Below are 23,710 nucleotides of genomic sequence, written 5' to 3'. Positions count from 1 at the left end.
TGTAAATTATAGAGATGGTTACCATTACACTTAGAGTTAAATATTTATTGCTTAATAAGTTATAATTAAACTATTCATTATCTTATAATTACAAATGCTATTTATATGCTTAATTTTTGGCTGTCATTGCTGTTTTTAGATCAAATGTACAAAAATGAATTATGGGTTCAACAAAGGCAACAAAATGGACATGTTTTTGGTAAGAAAATGAGAAAGGCAAATCAACCGGATAAAAGGATAGGATCTAACCTTTCCAATTATGTAAGGATAAGTGTATTTTTTTTAAGGAAATTTTTTTTTTCTTAAAACACTTTTTTTATTAGTATAATATATTGGATGAGAAATTGAATTCACAGCCTCTTAATTGGATATATATGTTAATTACTGCTGAACTATGTTATGAACTAGGTTCGTTTAGACTCTTAAAACACTTTTAATAGAAGTACTTTTAGTTAAATATTTTTTTCAAGCGTTTTTAGTCACAAGTTTGTTTGGTTGCCTTAAACACTATGAAACCAATTGAGTGAATGAGGATAATTTTGTAATTTTGAAAAAGCAGCTCACTTGAAATGAATCGATGTTTTTAAAGAATCAACTTTCAAAATTTTCTTTTTTATGGGTTATCTCAAATCAGGGGTACAATTGGAACTATGATACGTTTTGTTAATACAACAAATATGGGGACGAGGGACTGAGCCTCTAACTTTAGGGAAGGAGCAAGATGTCTTAAATGTTAAGTTATGCTAACGTTGACGTGTAAATTACCGATATATATTCCCAATTTGAGTTTTTTTTTCCTACAAAGAAAGTTTCATTTTCTATAATATTAATATTAATAAAATTTAGTGTAAATATTTTGGTTCCGGTATTTTTCTCTTTGGTTCATTAATTTGATCCTTGTGATTTCAATTTTAGTCATTGTACTTGCAAAACTTTTGTTTTGGTACTCCCATCCTTTTAAAAATGGACCAATTTGGTCAATATTTGTAATGAAAACTCTTAATACAATATACTTTAGTGTACTCTTTCTGACTTATAAAGAGAGGACATTTTCTTCCTTTCTTTTCCTTTCCATCTTTCAAGAAACGTGAATAGACAAAAATAGATATTTTAAAAGTACATTAATCAAAATGAAACAAAGTCGAGAATACACGGAACAAAACAATATTTAAACATGACATTTCTATCTTCCTCGACGAAAAACAAAAACATTCCATTATTAATTTTTTGCTTCAACTCATTTCAAACATAGTTGTCTTAATCACACAAATAGTCCATCTAAACATAATTCGACTATTTTTTTTATTGAGTACAACATGTAGAGGTAGGGATCGAACTTACAACATCTTGATTGGAGATATATGTCAGTTACTGTGGAGCTATACTCGCTTTAGTATATAGTTCGACTAGTTAAGACACATTTATTTGATTAAAAAGAAAAGTATTTAAGTAGAATATCCACCTCATGTTATAAATAAAAAGTAATAATAAACCCACAAATTACTGTAATCTCTCTCTCTCTCCATTGCAACTTTTCCACTTCCCTCGGCATTACGCCTAAGAAACGTCCTCCTCCTTTTTTCCTCCCACTTCTCTCTCTCTCTCTCTAAAACTCCATTTTCTTCCTTGTTTCATTCTCGGTCCCCCATGATCACACTGCCTTCAACTTGATCCAGAGATACCCAGAAGCTAATCAATGGGTTCCTGCGTTTCAATCCATAGAAATTCCGATTCCCCCATGAAGCTCACTCTCTCCAACACCGACCAGATTCTAATCCCCCCCTCGCCGATCAAAGACAACAACAACAACGCCGCCGTTTTCGTCACGCCCCCTCCTGAACGCCACTGTAAGCCCCTTCTTCTTCACTTTCAGAAGCTTAATCCACTTCTAGTTCTGTGTTTTAGCTTTTAGTTGAGTGATGAACTATCAACACTTTTAATTTTACTTTTGATTTTGATTTTTATGTCTATTGTATTCTGCTTTACAATCAGTGCTTGCAAAGTCGTGTGCGATCTAAAGTGTTTGCTTATTGCGTGTCCCTGATTTGACTTTCTTTGCTTTCACATCCAAGTTGGCTTTCTTTTCTTTTTCTAATCGAATATCTTATAGAATCATTGCCTTTTTGAAAGTTTGTTTAATTGGAATAATAAAGTTAATCTAGGTCCCATTTTTGTATATTTTAAACTAAGAAATCGATTGTTTTTTCATATACAAATCTGCAAAAATATCTGATAATTCAAATTAGAGAAATCCAGGCTCAAGTTTGAGCACCTCTTGGAACTTTTCTGTTTGCAGAGATGGAGAAACCTTTGTTCAGTAGAGATGACCAGGTTGATTTAGAACTCAGAAATCCTGTTTCCAGCAAACTTAAAAAACTCATGTATTGTCCAGTGGATTGTGGTTAATTATCATAGATTCATATAGAAGAAAAAGAAAAATAATATCCCACAGTGCTCTGCTACTTCAGTTTACTAACTTCTGCTGTGAGGATGGGTATAGCTATGTAGCGATCACTTTTTGGTTGATCCTATAATTCCTCTTTTCTTATTTCTTTTTTCATTTCTTTTTTCCATAACGGATTTGTTCCTTCGGTAAGTATTTCTTATGATTTGTTGAATATTGGCATTGGATTTTATGTGTGTGCCAGTATCATGAGTTTCTCTCTTCATCTCACATGAAGCATGCCAGTGTTCATGGAAAGTGAGTGTTGGATAGCATACAAGTTAGGAACCCTTTATCGAAAAAAACTTATAGTTATTCTTCTTCGTCATTTTATATTGGTTTAAATATTATTTTTGTTTCTGTACTTTTGGCTTTGGTTTATTTTGGTCCTTTTACTTTCAAAACGCGCATTTGGTTTCTATAAATTTGTACTAATAAAATGTAGCCATAGATTTGTATTGAAGTGAACAAACATTAAAAGTACAAGGACCAAAATAGATGTGTTCAAAGTAAAGGGACCAAAGCGGAAAGTACAGGGATTAAAATATATTTATACCTTTTATATTCATTGTTTTGGGCCCTGTCCTACTATCTGTAGGGAGACATCGTGCACCCCAAGGTTCGAACCAAAGACCTTTGTAACTTCTGCCTAGACATTCGAAGCCCTTACCACTGAGGCCAGACTGCCAGTTTACCATAGGTTCAGTTTGGTCTCGCCTATTCGCTTTTGAGGGTAATGGGGTTTGCCCCTTTTGAGGAACTACTAGAAAAAGGAGAAGAGGGTGAAAGTGAGAGTTTTATTCCTAGGAAGTGCAGAGCAGAAGCATGTTCTGTTTAAGACTTCTTTCACAAGAATGCTATAATTCTGTTCCATTGAGAACATCACACACTTTTTCACTCACTCCTTTCTATCCATGGAGTTTCAGATTCTTGCTGTTATGATGTGGTGATCCGAATCCATTATGACCAAACTCGAAAAGTTTTTAGTGTGTTATTTTGAGATTGTGGCCTTCGTAGGCCGCCATGGAACTCCCCCACTTACGTGTCCATGACTTTCTTGACATTCCTTATGTTTCATCATGTATCTTGACCTTTTTCATAACAACTCTGAAATAGCTAGTTTATGAAAGAAGCAAGTTGAAAATTGAGCTCTTTTTGTAGATAGCAAAGATGAAGCGTTTTTTGATTCCCGGGCCTGGTTGGATTCTGATTGTGAAGATGATTTCTACAGTGTCAATGGTGGTAAGTAGACATATGAATTCTTTTATGCTATTTGATTTTTCATCTCTCTCCTGAAGTATTCAATGACAATGGATTTGGCTTCCTTCCATTTATATATCCTCAGATTTCACCCCTTCACGAGGAAACACTCCAGTACGAGGAAACACTCCGGTACATCACAAATTCTCCTCCGGTACTCCTCGGGTGAATCAAGTTCATTTCATTGATGATCAAACTCCAGCCACCATGCCTGAACCATCCCCAACAGGAAAGAAGAAGCTGGCTGAACTGTTTAGGGAGGGCTCAAGAAATGGCACTGACATACAACCCAAACCAACTCTAAACGAACTCGCTCTGCAGTCGAATCCTGAAACACCTTACATGTCAGGAACAACCTCTCTATGCGGCAGCGAAAGGACCCCGAATGAAGATGTCTGGATGGAGAAGGAGAAGCCATTTGGGTCTGTACAGTGCTGCCTTCCAAGCTTGCGATCGTGCCATAGCTTCAGCGACCGGAGGAAGAAGACAAGTCCTGCCATAGCTGTATAAAATTTGATCAAACATGCCCTCGGATTCAGCCACTGCGAGACCATATCTTATGGAGCTCACAATAGTTGAAAAAATGTGTAAAGTTCTGAAATATCAGATGCAGAAGCAGCAGCAGTGATCAAGAGATATTGCTGTTGTTGAAAGCAACGTCTTCCTTTTCATTTTCTCTTTTCTATATATATCTTACTTCATTGTCTCGTATAAGAATGTAAGGAAACAAAGAGGAGAAAGGGAAGAGAGAAAAGAAAGTAATATATAAGACTTATAGTTCTTACTTTGAGAATTATAATAAACAGCAAAGTTTTATACATCTATCACTACAAGAATTTTGTACTTTCTTGACGTTCTTTTCCCCGACGATAAAATAGTCGGGTAAAATCATATTTCCCGACTAAATTATAATCGTCGGAGAAACTCCCAAAGGTTTTACAATACCATCGGGACTACTTGCTTTTTACTCAACTCTTAAACAAAAACCTTCGATCTATAGATCCTCTCTTGACTGTGTTCTGAACCCATCGAGCGAACTCAATTTGCCGACTTATAGTATAAAGAATTCGTCTGGTATCAATAGAGATGTCATGATTTTCATTTTATGGAAATGTTGACAGAAGTATCAATAAAATGTTGACGTGAATGGATATTTCTAGAAAAACTATAGGGAAAAATGTTCATAATAAATATTTAAAATAACAATAAATATTTTACTCTTTTTAAATAAGTTAAAGTTTATCGATATTAATATTATGTTCATGTATTAGTATATTTTGTTTATATATATATTTTATTTATATTTTGTCAAAATTTTTGTGATGCTATAGGAATAACAATTTATTCCAAGTGTGTTGAATCTATAAAATATGTAAAAATATAGACATGTCCATGAAAATTGAATACCATATAAAGAGGCTTTTTTTTTTTTTTATAAAAGGAAAATTGATCTTTATAGTATTAGCAATTTTCTTTAATTGGATTGGTTGAATTTTAAAATGTGAAGTATTCAACCTTCTTTTCTCCAAAATTTATCATGTATATCTTGAAGCATTCAAAATTAACCTTTGCTTTACTTCATCATATTTGTTTCAATTTAATCTTTATTGTTTTTAAAATTTTAATTTAGTTCTTATGGTTTGAGTTTAGTTTCAGTTTGATTCTTATGATTTTAAAAGTTTCAATTTGGCCCCTACAACTTATTTATACTTCACAAATCATCAGTGTCGTTGTCATATTAAATAGGACAATGACTAAATGAGTTAAACAGTTAGTATTCTTTTTTTCAGCTATATTTAAGTTTAGAACTAGGTAAAGAAAACAGAAGATGTGAATTTTCCAATGAGTTGATGTATGAGATTAAAGCAAATCACATGAACTAAATCGAGACTTTTAGAACCGTAAAAACAAAGCTCAAACTAAATTCAAATTATAAAAGCTAAACTCAAAATTTTCAAATTATAGGGACAAAATTTAAGTTAAGTATAAACGGGGGCTGATATGCATTGGGCCTGGGGGCACGAGCCCCCGAACTTTTTAATACTATAGAATGAGTACATAGTATGCATACTTCTTGTCCAATGGTTACTGCATGCGCTAGCCCCAGTTTGAGCCATCGTACTTGCGTTTTTTCCTTTTTTTTTTTAGTTTCATCTTTTTTTACCACTGGTTGGCGCCAGCCTCCCTCACCTACCCCCCGTGTCCGTGTTCGAATCATCGCCTCTGAGTTTTTTTTAATTCGTATTTTTTTAATTTCTTTTCATGTAATTCGTATTTGTCCCACCTCATTACCTCTTCGTGCCTGTGTTCAAGCTTGTACTTCCGTATTTTTTTTTAAAACATAATTTCTATTTTTTATTTTTTCATAATTCGTGAATTTTTTCTATTTTTTTTTCACGAGTGTTACAAAAGGAAAATTTTTCATTAATTTTTTAAAAATGAATAAAAAATGAGAAATTACAAATTTTATATCAATTTAAAAAAAAGAAAAAGAAAAAGAAAAGAATATATAAGTTGGTGGAATGTTTAATTATTGCGGGCAAAATTCTAAGGTTTTGTTTTTTTTATTTATACGTCGCCATGACATATAATTCTATAAATTTAGTACTGATATCTTTTTTTCTTCTTTAAATCATCATTTTCTATATTCAATTGTTCTTATTTTATATAAATTTTAATTTTAATTTTAATTTTATAGAATATAAAAAAGTCAACAATTTAGAGATTAATTGTTTAAAGTATATTTTTACTAACTTCACATTTTATATACGATTTGAGGTTATTTTAAACATAATACTTAGTGAAATCTTGAAATCTAAACTTTACCTTTTATATACTATGAATTTTACTATTTGGAGATTAATTATTATTTATGTTTTAAGTTTTAATTTTAATTTTATTAATGTTATTGTAGATTTAATTTGAAATCTAAATAGTGATAGATATTTTACATAAGTAAATTTGTAAAAAAAAATACCGACATATCTTAGTCTAAGAGCTAGAATTGTTGATTACAATTGTAATATTCGAGACTAAGTTCATAGAGCATATTTTCCAAAAGGATCTTGCTAGCTTCAGAACTACTTTTATGAATCTTTGAATTACTTTATCGTAGATTAGTATGAAGTGCCCCACCAAAATTTTTGGATTGGTCACAACCATCTAGAGACGAATTTTGTAATTTAACTTTGAAAAAAATAAAACTATTAAAAACAATTGGGCTTTTAAATTCACGGTCCAAGTCCAAACACCCACATTGGATTGGACAAAGTAATCTTAAAATTTTAGATTATTTGCCACATAAGTGATAGTATCACTTAACTATTTTGGTTTAGGTACTCTAGGCGTTTGTTCATTTTTTAAATATCTATTTGAGTGGTATTTTCAAAACGTCTGTTTTGGTCCATTAATTTTTATTTTTATATATTTCTTTCGATCATAATTTTAGTATGATACTTTACCCACTGATATTTCTGGAAATGTAGTCTTAGATTTGTATTAAATTGTTTCCATTTCATACAAAATTTTTGTTATAGATTTTGCAAATATGAACAAATTTTAGTCCTCTTTTAAAAGTGAGAAGTAATGTGAACCAAAATGAATGTTTTGAAAATACTTAAGTTAAAATAAACCAAAAGTAAATATAGAGGGATTAAAATAGTATTTCAACCATAATTTTATACCTCTGTACTCGCCATGATTTGACAAATAATGGAATGTAGTGTGAAATTTTATTACTAGAAAATTTCTCGAATTTCTCAATGTATTAACATGCCTTTTCTTTTAATTATTGAATTCAACCACTACTGTTCAGTGGGAGATTGAACCATCAACCTAAGTAATAATATGTATTTTGCTGTCTATTTGGTATGCAATCTAGAACGATTTTCAGATGGTGGATCCAAAGCTATGCATTTGGTACGAATTTGAAAATCAATCCAAGCCAAATTTACGCACATCGACATATTAGCCATTAAACTAATATACTACTTAAATAGAGGAATATTTTCGTTTATGTGTGATCAATGAAACAAATGACTCCCATGAGATCAAATTATGAAATTTAGAAATCAAAATCAATAAGATTTAAATTCCATTTTGGTTTGTAAAGTTGCATGCAAATTCCGATTTTAGGTCATGTTTACTTCCAAGGAATTGGAATCAAGGAAGGAGAATGGATTTTTCCATTTTTGATGATGTTTATCAAGTCGTTGGAATCAAATCAAATCAAATTGTGGGATCCACTTCAAATTTGGGAATCTCAAGAAGATCTCATTCCTCTTCTACACCCAAATCAATCTTTCACATTTCTTATTCCATGGACTCCACACATTTATTAGAGTTACTCTGCTACTTTTATCCTTTTTCTCTCTTTATTAACTAGACCCATAATTTTATTAACTATTTATTTTCATTTCTACTATTAATGTTTTTTCTTCTAATAAAAATTTATACAACTTTTATTGATAGGTATGATTTTATTATAAAATATTATAAATTTATATTTAATTTAATTTTTTACTATAAATCATACAGTAACAAAATAAATTAAAATTTATTGTTATTGTAATTAAAAAACAATTAGCACAATAATGTATTTATAATTAACTAGAAAGAAGAAATGACTATACTAGTAATTGTTATATATATCTGATTCCGATTCGGATTCCAAACAATTGTAGTAAACAACATCAAAGAAATTCTGATTCCAATTTCAGAAAATTTCTGGTAAACAACAATGTTGGAGGTGAATTATCAACTTACACGTGGCGTGCAACGGTTGGTTGTTCAGCAACACACGTGTCGCCCCCTTGCTAATGTACATCTCCCTCGGTCACGAGTCTTAGCCAACCCTCTTCGACGGCCAAGCCGACCAAATAAGTTACTTGGATCACTTCGGCTCAGCCTAATCTCCGACAGACTCCGCAACATCACGCCGCACCTCACGACAACCTTAAAGAGCCGTTGAGGCCTTGTCGAGAATGTTGTCGGGGACTTCACCTATAAATAGGACCATTGCGCTCCATTTGAGGTATGCGAACAACCCAGTTCTCTCTCTCGAGTTGATTTGGATATTTGCCGACTTTAGCATCGGAGTGCTTACTCTGTTTTGCAGGTCTTCTGCACGGCATTCGGAGCTCTCTATTCAGCTCATCCTAGTCGATCAGACATTTGTGAGGTTGGTCATTTTTTTGATCAAACAAACATAAAAAGAATAACATCACTATTCCGATTGATTTCATTCTGATTGATTATTATTCTGATTCATTCTCATTCGAATTCCAGGTGAGTAAACATGACCTTAGGCCCGTTTACTTACTCGCAATAGTAATCAAAATTTTCATTACCTTTAATTATGTTTAACAAAATAAATGAATGGGAATAAAATGTGGGACCCACTCCGAATTTTGGAATCACCCCAAAAAAAGTGCAATCCCATTACACGCAAAATAATTGTACAATCCAATTTCAATTTCTTAATATGTGAGATCCACCATAAATTTTTTGATAATTTGACGAGCAATGCCCTATACACTCACATTTTTCTACTTTCTTTTAGGGTTATCTTTTTGCTCCATTGTCGCTTTTCCTCTTCTCATTTGCCTGTTTTGTCACATTCTCCTCAATGATCCGTTTGTTAACTTTGAAGTCTCCTACATCACCGCTTCTTATGTCAAATTTTAATCTCTATTACATACCAATCTCTCACTTTTTTTTTTAACCAAGCATTGTGTGACTTACAAATTCATCTATGTTGGTTTCTACCTTTTGGTGCTTTATTTTTTGTTGTTAAATGAGATCTTTTTAATATAAGTACTTTTTCTTTCTTTCGAATAGTTAGTTTTTTGGTGTAGATTTTGTCTTTTATGTTCCTACGAAGCAGTAGAATGAGACCTCAAAAAAATAAAATACATCTATGTTGGTCTCTGCCTTTTGTCGTCTTCTTTTTTTTTTTTGGTATAGATTTTGTTTTTTATTTTCGTAGGGAGCAGTAGAATGAGACCTCACAAAATAAATTTCATCACAGTTGGTTTCTGCCTTTTGATTTTGTTAGATGAGATGGACACTTTTTCTTATAATCGACACTTTTTCTTATAATCTTTTCAATGGTTGGTTTTTTGGGGTAGATTGTGTTTTTCTATTTTCATAGTAAGCAATAGAATGAGACCTAAAAAATAAAATCCATCTCAGTTGGTTTCTGTCTTTTGCCCCTTTTTTTAAATATGGGCACATAGTTAGTTTGTTGGTATAGATTTTGTTTTTTTAATTTCTTAGGAAGCAGTAGAATGAGACCTCAAAAAATAAGATCATCTATGTTTGTTCGTTTGTTGGTGTAGATTTTGTTGTTTATTTTCCTAGAAAGCAGTAGAATGAGACCTCAAAAAATAAGATCCATCTCTGTTGGTTTGTGCCTTTTGGCCACTTTTTTTTAATATGGGCACATAGTGTGTGTTTGTTGGTGTAGATTTTGTTTTTTAATTTCTTAGGAAGCAGTAGAATGAGACCTCAAAAAAATAAGATCATCCCTATTGGTTTCTGCATTTTGCCCCTTAAGGGACTACGATAGATCGAAGACGCATAATTATTTTATTTTTTATTACTTTTAAACAACACTCAATTCCACCGTAGCATTACTAATTATGAAGTTCATCTTATGTCTTTTTCTATATTTAGATATGGCTCGATTTACTATTGGAAAGAAAGAAAATATATGTTGTCATAAATATGTTGGTTGTTATTCTTCGAGAAATGCTTGCACTATGTATTTCCATTGGTCCCTATTCACGTCTTCACTATTTAAGACAATTTCAACCAACATTTTCTAGAATTACGTATCAAGTGTGTCACTTGCAATCTTTGGTTCATGAGAATGATATCAGTTGTGTCAATAAACTAAGGATGGATATACGAACCTTTTATAAGTTATATACTCTCCTTAGGATTGAAGGACAATTAAGAAGGACAGAGAATGTGACCATAGAAGAAATGGTTGCAATATTTTTGCATCTTTTAGCACACCATGTTAAAAATAGAGTTATAAGTTTCACTTTAAGAGATCTGGACGAACCATTAGTAGATACTTCCATAAATGTCTAAAAGCTATTATTCGATGCCAAAAATATTTTTGGAAGACGCCTGAGCCAATTTTGAAACACTCTGCTGCTAGGAATGTAATCGAACGATGTTTTGGTTTACTCAAGATGCGTTGGGCAATCCTTAGGAGTCTTTCTTTCTACGACATAGTCACACAACGAATAATTATTTCAGTGTGTTGCATGCTTTATAAATTTATAAGAAGAGATATGACAATTGATCATTTTGAAGAAGAACTTAACAATGAAGAATTGGTAACTGAAGTTGTAGATGACACGACTAATTACATCAGTACGATTCAGACTTCAAACGAATGGAACATATGGAGACAAACTTTGACAACTCAGATGTTCAATATTTGACAAGAAAGTTTAGAATGATTTAGTAATGTCTGTTATTTGATATTTGTAATTCTGGTCATTTGAAATGATTATCAACACTTTTTAGTTCGTTATTTGAAATGGTAGGTTACATTTTGTTATTGGATATTATTTATGAGCACTTATTATTTGAAATTAGTTATGATCACTTGTTATTTCATTATATACGTGTTATTTTATTATATGTTATTTTTTGTATTTATTTTGGATAATATAGGGATAACACAAAGAGGTCGAGGATTGAATAAACGTTTTTTGTCAATAGTAGAGGGAGATGTAGTGTTGGTGAGCGCACTTCTAGAACTAAGTCATAATAGTTTATGGCGAGCAGAAAATGGATTCAATAATGGGTATTTGAATCAAATTGAACAATTCATGCAGGAAAAATTACCTTTGTCTACCTCAAAAGCAAATCTACTCATTGAATCTTGAGTGAGAACGCTAAAGTCCAAATACAATGCACTAGTCGAGTTGCTCAGAGATAAAAGTGGATTTAGTTGGAATGATGGTCTCATGATATTAAAATGTGAAATAAGTGCGTATGATGAATGAGTTAAGGTATGTAAAAGAAAATAATTTTAGATCACATATTTTATTCAAATATTCCAATAAGTTATAATTTTTAACTTGTAGGTTCGTAAGGATGCTGGTGGTTTATATGGAAAATTTTTTCCCCACTATTATGCTCTAGGAGAAATATTTGGGAAAGATCGTGCCACTGGTCAACATGGAGGTAATGCTCATGACAAGGAAGAATAAATTAGAATGGAGGATGCTGGCACTCGTCATGGTTCCCATGTGGATATCAATGGCTTTGACATTCAGGATGACACATTCAATCTATTTGATGATGAAGGGACATCATTCTCACAACCTCAACCCAATTTTACTTATAAAAGTTCAAGTGGAGGTCGTAAAAGGAAAGTATGCAACAAGGATAGAATGATTTATCATATCAAACTGCATGGCAAATTCGGTGGCAGAAGTAGCACCAAAGCTTGATGGGTTCAAAAAAGTCTTTTCAAATGATAGAGAAGTGGCTAACATGCAAGATCGACTATCTGATTTCAATTCCAGATATGTTCAAGTAAACAACACCAATGGAATAACATTTCCATTCCAATTTATTTCATTACAATTGATTTTCATTACAATTTGTTTGGGAATAGAAACCAAAGTGCCACGTGGTGGACAACGATTCACTGAAGGGATCCTCCCCAAGCTAAAACTTTGCGCACGTCCACCTCGGAAGCTTTCGAGGTGGATGAATTAACTATTTTTTTTGGTAAGAACGTCTGGGTTAGATCTGTCTAGCCCGACAAGTCCGATCTCAATTTCGACCAGGATAACTGCCTGTCGCAACCCCTGTCAGAACCTAAATCTATAAATAGAGGGCCTCAGTTCATCATCACGGATCGAATTTCTCCTCCAACTTAATATTGAGTCTGAGCTGCTTATTGACTTGAGCGTCAGAGATTTTGCCCTGTTGTGCAGGTCTTCCTTAGAATTTTAGGTCGGAACGAGGACAGAGTTCGAGCTTGACTGAAGTTTGACATTGTGCAAATTCTTGCATAAACACGATTGGTTTCCATTATGATTGCGAGTAAGTACACGAGATCTTAGTCCATACAGTTCAAAAGGTTGTATTTTAGTTCTAAATGTTAAATAGAAACAACTTTAGTCTATATCATTATTTTTTTTTCATTATATCATTTTATATATAAAAGGAAAGAAAACTAAAATTTGTCCCAAAACCAACTAATCTTGAACAGCCTATGATTTGTAGTTTCAGATCCTTATCTACATGGAATATTTTTTTGGTGATGTAATTCAAAAAAGAGATAAATAAATAACATAAAATAAATATGTATCTTCCCATATTTAAAAATAAAAAATAAAACTTCACAAAATTAACATAATTTAAATCATTTCAAACTTAGATGTGTGCTTACGCCACTGTTCATTGCTTTCTCCGCCAACACGTGCACAGACCTATTTTTCTCTCTTCCAACATAGACAATGGAGACTACCCTTTCTCCTCAGCAAGATGGATCGCTTCTTCTACAGACCACAAGATTTCTGTCAGATCGATGTCCTCATTCTTCAACAGTCGAATTGCTTCAATTGAATCAAATTTTAAGTAAATTGGATATCGAATTTCCATGTTGATTGATTGATAATCGCCATGATTTCAAGAGCTTTGATTTCCCTCTTTCCCTCAAGTTGCAGTTTCCAGCGTGAATAATCTCTCCTCTCCAAATATGAACGATCCAACCCAAGCCTCCAGTTTCGACATTTCGTCAGTGACACTTGATGCTGCTAGTTTTCAAGGACTTTCTATAACTATTTCTAAAAGTTATAATCAAACTGTCGATTTTTGAAATTCAAGGATTAAATAGAAATTTATCGGCAAAAATGTATTTTATTCTAATAATCATCTTGTTCATTGAACTATGTTTGGATGTGTGCTGTATATGGATTGGCTCGTATATAAAGGTATTCAAATGATTGGTAGACGTAGAACAGCTTGTCTATATCAATAGATGGTGTAGAAAGAATTATTAGGAAAGTGAGGGGGAGGATGACGGATAAATATGATGATGCTCCCCCATCGTAACCCGCGGAATTTAATTTACCCATTTTAGCCCTCAGAAACCGCCACGTCATCAGAGTGGGACCCACTTCCCCCATCAATCTCTCCACTTCATTGCCAATGTGAATGCCCCATCAAAACTTTTGACTCCCAAATTTCATTCTTTTCATACTCTTTTCTCTCTCACTATAAAAATCTCCTAAATTTATTCTATTCTTAGAGTATGAATGAAAAAAAGAGTATTCTAAAAGTTTAAAACAACTCGAGTAAATAAAAGTTGAAGCACATGTGTTAGAAAGTATATAGATTAGAATAAATCGAAGTTCAATATATAAAGATTAAATAGTATTTAAATCATAATTTTATGTCATAGATTCCACGACATGATTTGACAAATAATAAAATTAGACAAGTGTGTGAAATTTTTCTGACAAGAAAATTTCCAAAATTTCTCAATGTATTAACATTTGTTTTAACCATTGAATTCAATCAATGGGAGACTTGAACCCCAAACCTTAGACAATAATAGGATACAATTTGGATTCGGTGAATATTTGTGTAGCATAATTGTTTTTTAGAAATGTTTTCGGATTATGTGTTCCAAAAGTAGAAATTTGGAACAACTTTTTTATGTTTGGAATGTTTTCGCATGTTGAATTTGAACTTTAAAATTTTAAAATGTAAGATTATATTTAAAAATATAAAAACTTTGATAAATATATTAATTTTTTTATACAATAATAAATATGCTATTCTAACCTATAAACTCATTTGATTTTTGTTATCGTTAAGACATTATAAAATAATAATTTTACAGAATTTCATGATATGTATGCTAATAAATTAAATAATATTATTTTAGATTAATTAAATATTTAATTGGTAACTACAACTAATTTACAAATATAATACTAAATATCTTGAACAATTTTCGTATTGAAAACACTGAAAATATGGAATACAATCTTGTTTCTTTATTGAATCTCTTGTTTTCTTATCGCTGTTTCAAATTATACCAACCAAACACATCATTAAGTATTGAGTTGATGTTTGAATTGACATGATGACGTGAATATTCCAACTCTTTAACTTATTAAAAAAAAGAGATTAAAAAACGAGGATTCCATAGTTTAGCTCCGTAAAATAGATTCAATGATCTCTTTATTCCGTGGAGCAAGATTATATTCGTAATGTTACGACTCGCCATCTAATGACATGGCCGAGCTATATTTGGATTAGCTCATATATCATTGGTACACGTGGAATATCATTACGTGGTGGAGAAAAATTAAGGAAAGTGAGGGAAGGATGATGGATGAATCCATCGTAACCGGCGGAATTTTAGTTTACCAATTTTAGCCTCAGTTACAGCCACGTCATCAGGTGGGACCCACCCATTTGACTTTCAAATTTCATTGGCTTTCATTTCACACTCTTTTCACTCTCTCTCACTATAAAAACCCCCAAAAAAGATTACAGAGAGAGAGAGAGAGTTGGTGGTGGCCATGGCGTTTTCCGTCGTGGTCGCGGTGGCGCTGCTGGTTCTCGGCTGCTGCTGCGACGGAGGCCACGCCGGCGTTGTGGCTCCGCCGGAGGCGTTCGGTATCTGCCCTTCTGCTGTGACAATTCACGGCTATAAGTGCCAGGAAATTCAGGTATATATATATACACACACAGTAATATATATATATATATATATATATATTTGATAATTAATAATAATTTTTTTTTGAAGAAATAATAAAGATTTTAACCCTATAACATTCACGTTTCTATTTCTTGTTTATTTCTTTTCGTTTTCTATTTTTTTCAAATATAAACATATGTTTTTCCTTCCTCCTCCTCGTCCTTTTTCTTTTTCTTTGAAAAATTTGAGCAAAATTTAAAACTCAGAACCGTAACATTTTTTTTATTGTTTTTCGATTTTTTTAGAAACATAAAGCATATCCTTCCCTCTTCACCATCCTTTTTCCTTTTCTTTCTTCCTAAAGAAAAAACTCGAGCATATAATATAAATCTAACTATTTAATATGTTAATATTAAAAAGTTCTAAACTTAGAGCCGGTAAATTGTTTATGGTTTATTGTTTCCATTTTTTTTTAAAAAATATAAGCGGTAACTTACCTATTTATGGTTTTTAATTTTTTCATAACATAAATAAAAATATTATTTCATTATTTTTTACTTATAAATGGCATAATAAACATTTTAAAAAGTAAGTATATGATAATTTTTTTGAATTTAAGATTTAATAAGAAATTGTTATCAAAGGTGTAAAAACAAAAACGTCTGTTATCATATTTTTATTTAAAGTGTTTTATTCCAAAGGGAGGCATAGTAATTTCAAATAGCATAATGTACGAACTCAACATTTAAATTATATATATATATATATATATATATATATTAGTATAATATATGGGGTGGGGATGAAGTTCGAAATCTTTTAATCAGAGATATGTCAATTTCCACTTAGATATATTAAGCACTTTAAATTATAATTATACTACATATATACTATTAAAATTTGAGATCGTGCACGTAATTTTTTTTTTTTACAAGAAGAAATCCTAATTTTAAATATTTATCAAACATGTACAGTAAAAATTAAATCAACATTTCTATAGTATTATATAAAAAAAAGTAAAAAAAAAAAATTCCACTGAACATCATTAGTACAAACATAATTTTAATATTAACCATTTTTAATGGGTTACCTGAGTTAACATGATAGGTGACGACGGAAGATGGGTACATTCTGAACCTACAGAGAATCCCAGAAGGTCGCCGTGGAGGCGGACCCAAGAAGAAACAGCCCGTCATTATACAGCATGGTGTTCTTGTGGTAATTTTTCTTTTTTTTCCTTTTTAGTTTCTCTCACTTTAATACAGATAATTCTTTTTCGTAAGTAGACTCTGATCGGATGCTCATTTGAGCGTTCGTTTTGAACTTTGATATCATATTAATATTCGTAGTTCATATCTGTTATAAACCTATACAATGTTCATTCTTTTATCAATGTGGGATCAAGTAGATATTTTGAAAATTATTGAGTTCGATGAATAGAGATTCGAATACTCAACCGTTTGATTGATGATATATATTTTAACTGGTTGAACTAAATCTAAATCAGTTTTCTAAAAAAAACGTATATGTAATAAAGTCACCTAAGAGACTTAAGTTTTTTGAATTATAAGGTTTTTTTTTTTTTTCATACAACAATAATTATAATAAGTTTGAGTTGTGGGTATGATGGACATTAATTATTGTAAAGGAAATTTGGGTTTCCATTATATATTTTGGCACTTTGAGTGAGTTGCACGTGTTCATTTTTTTTTTTCATTGCTCTCACAAATTTGCAGGTGTCATTTTTTTAAAAAAAAAAAATTATTCTCTCTCTTTTTTTTTTAGTGCAGCTAAGGGGATAAATTTTCTTTTTCTTTTACCCAAACCTGGACTATTAAAGTATATATCTATGAAAAAAAAAGTCAGAAATTCGTGTTCACACTTAGAACTCAATTTTTTTTTCTCAAGTTTTAATATTCTAAAGTAAGGGGCCACTGTCTATTGTGTCTATGATAATGTCCACTTACGCTTTAGGTTATTGAGTAAAAGAAAAATCACTTTTATCCTATAGTTAACTAATTTTTGCTCAAAGTTTAATTAATAAATTATCTAGATTTCGAGACTAGAGAGTGAAAAATAGAAAGAAAAACATTATTTCTCGGAGAAATAGTAGATTGAAAATTTTGTGAAATGTTCAAAACACAAACTAATACTTATGAAGAACCAATATTTTTTTAGGTGAAAATAAAAATAAAAGTAAGAAAACAGGTTTTTGAATCGATATTTGAAATATATTTTCAAATGAAAAATATAGTCTAAATTTATAGGAAAATAAGACACCCAGTATCATTCCAAGTATTAATTGTTAAACTAAAAAAAGACAAATTTTTATTATGTTTTCATTAAGTTATACGTTGAAAAAAAAAATATAAATTAAATAAGTTTTTCTGATGAAATATAAATTAAATGAGTTGGAGGATAAAGTTATTTAACCTATATCGAATAATACGGCGCCGTTCCGTACATTAATCTGATTGATAGTTCCAAGAATGGATTCTTCTTCTTCATCTGCATTTCGAAAACATCACTCTTTTTTTTGAAAACTTCGAAGTCCTGACTTCTTTTTTCATATAATGTATAAGAATATTATCTATTATATTTTTGTTTTTAATTATAAATGTAACTATAAAAAAAATAAAAATTTAGGTGATATATGTTAAATTAGAAATTTTCTCTCTAGAATTATGACATAATTTTAATTTAGTCCAGATTCAATTGTTCATTTCTTATAAAAGTCAAAACCTTGTAATTTATAATTTTTTTTAGTAAAAAAAACCTTGTAATTTATTTGTTACCATATTAATACATTTTTTATATGGCAAATGAGTTGATGTTTTCTATACAACTAAATATGTTAGTTGATGACTATATCCAGATTTAAGGGGTAGAAAATAAAAGAAGATATATAAATTTAATATTAAATTGAAACTTTTAAAACTATACGAAATTAGCCTATTAAAGGTTTTAAAGGAAAAATTGACCTTATCTTGAGCTATGCCATATGTTTTCTTTTTTGATGGTGTAGGACGGGACAACGTGGCTATTGAATTCTCCAGATCAGAACTTGCCGATGATCTTAGCCGACAAGGGATTTGATGTGTGGATCACCAACACTCGAGGCACACGCTTCAGCCGTCGACACACCTCCCTCGACCCTGACTCCAAGGAATATTGGAATTGGTCATGGGACCAACTCGTCGCATATGATCTCCCAGCTGTTTTCGACCATGTCTCGCAAGAAACCGGCCAGAAGATCCACTACGTCGGCCACTCTCTAGTAAGTTTCTTACTCGAGGCGAGACAATTGAACCCCCAGTTTATCGTTTCAAATTTTAGAAAATTATATTTCACTTTAGTACTTGAATTTTCAAGAATTTTCTAATTTAATTCTTAGAGATATCCTATACAATAAGTTTGTATAAGATCAGACCGCGAAATAATTAATCTTTAGTTTATAACATCGTTAGCTAATAGATTAATATTTGAGTGAGTTATGGATTTCTGCATGTTAAAACTCGTCGTTTAATTTGTATGGGTGAGAGTGGTTCAAGCCGTCGACTCAATATTCTAAAATATTTATTTAGGTCCTTACTTATTTTAAAGTTATTATATTTTAGTCCAACGTGTACCACGAGTTTCAAAAATAAACATTTGATCTTTACTTTTGTTTTGGGTTTAACAAATGGATAAAATAGAGAATATGTATAATATTGTTGTAGGTGAAAAAATAATAAAGATAAAAGTAGTTACTTTTTTTTTAAGTTAAGATACTAAATTATAAATTCTGCTATTGTAATAACAAAAAATAATTAGCTTTTTTTATTTTATTTTTTTTTACGAATTTAGAGACCGAAATCGATAATTGGTAAGTTCATGGACCAAAACCAAAAAAGTTATTGAGGGTTTGAAAATTAAAATGGAATATATATATAGATTATAAAATTTTTTTTCTTTTTTTTGATGTGCCTCTGAAAAGAGTTATTATATGCTTCTAAACTTTTTTGGTGCTGTCCAACTGTCCATCCATTACTTATTCTTTTAAAAGTGAGTTAAAAAAATTAAGCCCATCAGTGGATAATAATTTAGCTTATAGCTTATGTTGTGAAAAATCTTTAAAAAATAAATGAATGTTAATTTTTATTATGTAATAATTTTGGTTTTTCGATCTGGATATATAAAAAACCTCGTTAAATCTTAACATTTCTCACTATATTATTACAAAATAAAGTTTAAGACTCCCCAGTACTATCTATAATAGGTAATTTTTATGATACATAATTCTTTTATATATATTTTTTAACATGTAGAGGTGAGCGCGTGAATTTGTGTCTTTTGATGGTAACCCAATACCATTAATTAGAAGATACACACTAAATAAATATCTCGATATTCTCTGCTTTACGTATTACAAAAATTATATATCATAAAAAATTACGTATTATACATAAAAAATGATGTGCTCAACTCAGTAAAATATGGCAAGAAGATGAGCTCCTATTTTAAACTGGACAGGGGACGCTCATAATTTTGGCATCATTGTCGGAGGGGAGGTTGGTGGACAAGCTCCGGTCGGTGGCGCTTCTGAGCCCAATTGCATATCTCAGCCACATGACCACCGCTATCGGCGCCTTGGCTGCCCGATCCTTCGTCGGTGAGGTTTGTTACCGTCACTCTCACTTTTTTGGATCTTTTTAAGGATTTGTTTAGTATCATTCTCGTTACTTGTTTCTATTTCATTTTTTATAATAAAAAATATATATAATTGTACGATTTCAAAGAATAGTAAAACAATATTTTTATTTATATGGAAACAAATTAAAAACGAAAATAAGATGTAAAAGGTCAGGTCAGTTTGATAATGTTTATGTTTCTTTGTTTCTTTTTTCCAATTTTCTTAAGAAATCTAAGTATTTTGCAACTAACTATGTTTTTTGTTTCTCATTTCTTGTGGATATTATCAAAACTGTATAAAAATTTTAGAAACAATCCAAACAAGTTTTTTTATTTCTTGTTCCTATTCAATTCATGGATGTTAAGACCATGCAATTTATTTCTTTATTAAAAACAAAGAAACAAAAATAAGAAATAAGAAAGTTATCTTGTTTTTGTTGTTTCAAAAAACTTCTATATAATTTAGAGAATATTTCTACAAAATAAGAAAGAAAAAATCAAATGTTTATTTATTTATTTTTGATAAAATTAGAAAAAAAAATAAAAAATAATAACTTTACGAAACGGACCCTAATGAAATACAGTCTGCGCAACCGCGGTTTCTCTTTCTTGACGATGATAGAATTTATCTGATACTTTTTGCAGCTTACTACTCTGTTGGGCGTTGCAGAGTTCAATCCAAAAGGGTACATTTCCTTTTTCTTTTCCTTTTTCCTTTTTTTTAAATAGTTAAATTATAAATTTAATTGCCTTACGATAGATAACCCTTCATTTTTCTCATTTTAAAATTATATTTATTTTTCTACCATCTTGAAAATATATTTGACTTTCTAGCCAAATTTATAAAACATATATATTTGAGTTTTTAAGCTAAATTTTAAAAACAACGATAAAATTTTAAATTTTTTCGTAAAATTTGACCTAGATTTTAATATTTTTAAAAAAATATTATATAACAAAACAAATGAGTATATAGGTGAAATTGATGTTTTTTAATTTAATTCTTTAAAAACATAAATAAAAAACGAAATGGTTATTAATGGGCCTTAATTATTTATTTAGATCTAGATTTAATTTGGTCCCATGATTTTAAAATTTTCAATTTAATCTTTCGAATTTGGGTTAATTTTCAAATTTGATACTTATAATTTTGAAAGTTTATTAAACTTTCCAATTTGTTGAAAAATTTACTTATTTCCTCCTATAAAATAGAGTCAAATAACATAGTTTTGTCTAATATAAACTCCCACTCGCCTGGTAAAAAAATTATATTAATGTGGTGACTGTATGAATAATCTTTTATACTTGACTAAAATTAAAATTAAAATTAAATCTTTTAAAATTTTATAGACGAAATTTCTAATTCGAATAGAAAATCAAAATAGTTTATACTATATACAAAACAACCTTAATTTAAGATTATTTTGACGAGTTCATTATGATACGACTCAAAGTTGTCCTACAAATTTATATATATAAGGTTTTATAGATCGAAGAAAAGAAAAATCGACCTTCCACACGAAGGACTATTAATTAACTCAGTGGTAGAACGTGTCCCTTATAATGGCGTCGAGGATTATTATTATGTATTTGTGATTTTGTTCTTGGGAAAGAAAGGTTGATATAAATTTAATTTGTGATTTTTTATACAAAAATTTAATTTTGTCGTTGAATGACAGGGAGGCTGTGGGGCATTTTCTGAAAGTTCTGTGTGCTAATCAAGGGATAAATTGCTACGACTTATTAACAGCTCTCACTGGTTTATTTCTCTGACTCCTTTTTTGTTTGGTTTTTTTTTTCCTTTAATAATAGTCAATAAATTAAGTAATCGTGTGATTTTCTTTTTATCCCTACAGCATTAACTTATAATTTAATATATGCAGGTCATAATTGTTGTCTCAATTCATCTACCGTTGGACTCTTTTTGATGAATGAACCTCAGTCAACGTCCACCAAGAACATGGTCCACTTAGCTCAAAGTAAGTTAATTTTTACGGATTAATAGGTTGATGGGCCGTTTAGTAAATGTATTAAATAAGGGTAAAATCGGTATTATAAAAAAATACTACATGCAGACATCTAAAAGTGTAAAATTAGAAAATTTAAAGACATTTGTGAAATTAAGTTTCAAAACAGCCCCGAAGACATTACCTCCGACTTTTATATATTCGAGATGCAAACTTGACATCTGTGTGGGCTGGTCTAAGCTTGAATAGTAGGCTAATGTTCAAGGTTGGTTTCTCTAATCAAAATTTTGACTTTCACCATATACTTCCATGCTTAAATTACATCCAGATTAGTATTAAGCATAGAAAGATGTAGGGTTTGAATAATATTGATTAAACTAACACATTCATGTTTTTGTTTTTTAGTTGCGAGACATGGGGTATTGGCAAAGTACAACTACGGAAAAATATTCAACTTATTTCACTACAAAGAACTGAGGCCGCCCATCTACAACCTCTCCAACATTCCCCACGACGTCCCCATCTTCATCAGCTATGGCGGCCGGGACGCCCTCTCCGACGTGCCCGACGTCACCCACCTCCTCGACCACTTCAAACTCCACGATGTTGACAAGTTCTCCGTTCAGTTCATCGATCGCTATGCCCATGCTGACTTCATCATGGGCGTTGATGCCCACGACGTTGTTTACAGCTCCCTCGTCGCCTTCTTTGATAAACATTAATCAAGATCCTATGAAAAATACTGAGGCCTTCACTGATGAGAAACTATCTAACCACTCTTTGACAACTCAGTAAAAAAATCTAAAATTAGAGAATTTTTTTAAAAATTAATGAGTCGTCAATTTTTTAGCGGTAGGATAAAATTAGCGAGGCTTCAGTACTTTTCATATTATATTATTCTCTCTCTTGATTTGATTTCATGGTGTAGGGAAAGAGAACGGGGTTCCTTTGTGGTGGCCTCATGTATTGTGTTCTCTTTCATTCTGTTATATTTTGAATATGATATAGAATTTTGTAAATTCTTAATAAATCCAATAGTTTTAAGTTTTGAAACATTTCTCAATAATTGTAGTATTAAAAGTATATTTATTTTCCACCCTACTTAACTAAGCACTTTTCACTTCAAACCCAATTATCTCGGTTGTAAATTTATTAACCCAAACAAGTCTTATTATCTCACCAAAAAACCAAAAATGTAAATGTTAATATCCTAAACAGTTATTTACATATTTTCTAATATTGAGCCAAGATCATAAGTCAATGTTTGTTTATACGGTGAAAAATACCATTTAAAAAGGTTCTTAAAAAAATTATGGAATAAGATAAATATAAAAATAAATATATCCACTATATAATTTTACAATAAGAAGAATAAATGATTTAAAAATTAATAATAAATTCAAGTTAATATGATTCAATCCACGTTCATTTTAGTTGAATCCTTGAACCAATTTAATCTATAGATGTTTCATTTAGGTACGTTTAATTAGTGATTTTGAAAAAAGAGATTAAAGTGTAATTGATTTTCTAAAATCACCATTTAAGTGATACCTTAAAAATTAATTTAAAATGATTTAAGTTTTCTTAAAATCAATTTTCTAATTTAGGGATGATCCATGTAAAGGGGAGTGATTTTGACAATACAAAAGTAGCACTCCCAAACACACCGTTATT

General features: G+C 30.8%; 2 protein-coding genes and 2 pseudogenes across 2 annotated transcripts; all 4 read left to right on the top strand.

Moving 5' to 3' along the window:
* Window positions 1-1,507: 1,507 nt before the first annotated feature.
* Window positions 1,508-4,521, top strand: LOC111021519 (uncharacterized protein At3g27210). The gene is made up of 3 exons (XM_022298513.2): window positions 1,508-1,847; window positions 3,605-3,685; window positions 3,789-4,521. The coding sequence occupies exons 1-3, from the start codon at window positions 1,697-1,699 to the stop codon at window positions 4,211-4,213; spliced, it is 657 nt and encodes a 218-aa protein (XP_022154205.1). The 5' UTR covers window positions 1,508-1,696; the 3' UTR covers window positions 4,214-4,521.
* A 4,164-nt stretch (window positions 4,522-8,685) lies between these two features.
* On the top strand, window positions 8,686-11,160 carry LOC148209496 (uncharacterized; annotated as a pseudogene).
* Window positions 11,161-11,361: 201 nt separating this feature from the next.
* LOC148209495 (uncharacterized) lies at window positions 11,362-12,180 on the top strand (annotated as a pseudogene).
* A 3,046-nt stretch (window positions 12,181-15,226) lies between these two features.
* Window positions 15,227-23,091, top strand: MPL1 (Myzus persicae-induced lipase 1). The gene is made up of 8 exons (XM_022298453.2): window positions 15,227-15,426; window positions 16,506-16,616; window positions 18,424-18,675; window positions 19,911-20,054; window positions 20,715-20,755; window positions 21,749-21,828; window positions 21,953-22,048; window positions 22,442-23,091. Exons 1-8 carry the CDS (start codon window positions 15,277-15,279, stop codon window positions 22,756-22,758), a joined length of 1,191 nt encoding a protein of 396 aa, XP_022154145.1. The 5' UTR covers window positions 15,227-15,276; the 3' UTR covers window positions 22,759-23,091.
* Window positions 23,092-23,710: the final 619 nt, after the last annotated feature.

Source organism: Momordica charantia, assembly GCF_013281855.1.
Source record: "Momordica charantia cultivar OHB3-1 chromosome 8 unlocalized genomic scaffold, Mcharantia_2.0 BLBB01000008.1, whole genome shotgun sequence".
NCBI classification, from domain to species: Eukaryota; Viridiplantae; Streptophyta; class Magnoliopsida; order Cucurbitales; family Cucurbitaceae; genus Momordica; species Momordica charantia.
The sequence above is the reverse complement of the archived record's forward strand: the minus strand, read 5'-3'. Positions and strand labels throughout refer to the sequence as shown.

Coding starts and splice junctions, on each gene's coding strand:
- MPL1 (XM_022298453.2), top strand. CDS start 15,277: ATGGCGTTTTCCGTCGTGGTCGCGGTGGCGCTGCTGGTTCTCGGCTGC. Junction 18,676..19,910: donor ACTACGTCGGCCACTCTCTA/GTAAGTTTCTTA, acceptor TAAACTGGACAG/GGGACGCTCATAATTTTGGC. Junction 20,055..20,714: donor CCCGATCCTTCGTCGGTGAG/GTTTGTTACCGT, acceptor TACTTTTTGCAG/CTTACTACTCTGTTGGGCGT.
- LOC111021519 (XM_022298513.2), top strand. CDS start 1,697: ATGGGTTCCTGCGTTTCAATCCATAGAAATTCCGATTCCCCCATGAAG. Junction 1,848..3,604: donor GCCCCCTCCTGAACGCCACT/GTAAGCCCCTTC, acceptor CTCTTTTTGTAG/ATAGCAAAGATGAAGCGTTT. Junction 3,686..3,788: donor TTTCTACAGTGTCAATGGTG/GTAAGTAGACAT, acceptor ATATATCCTCAG/ATTTCACCCCTTCACGAGGA.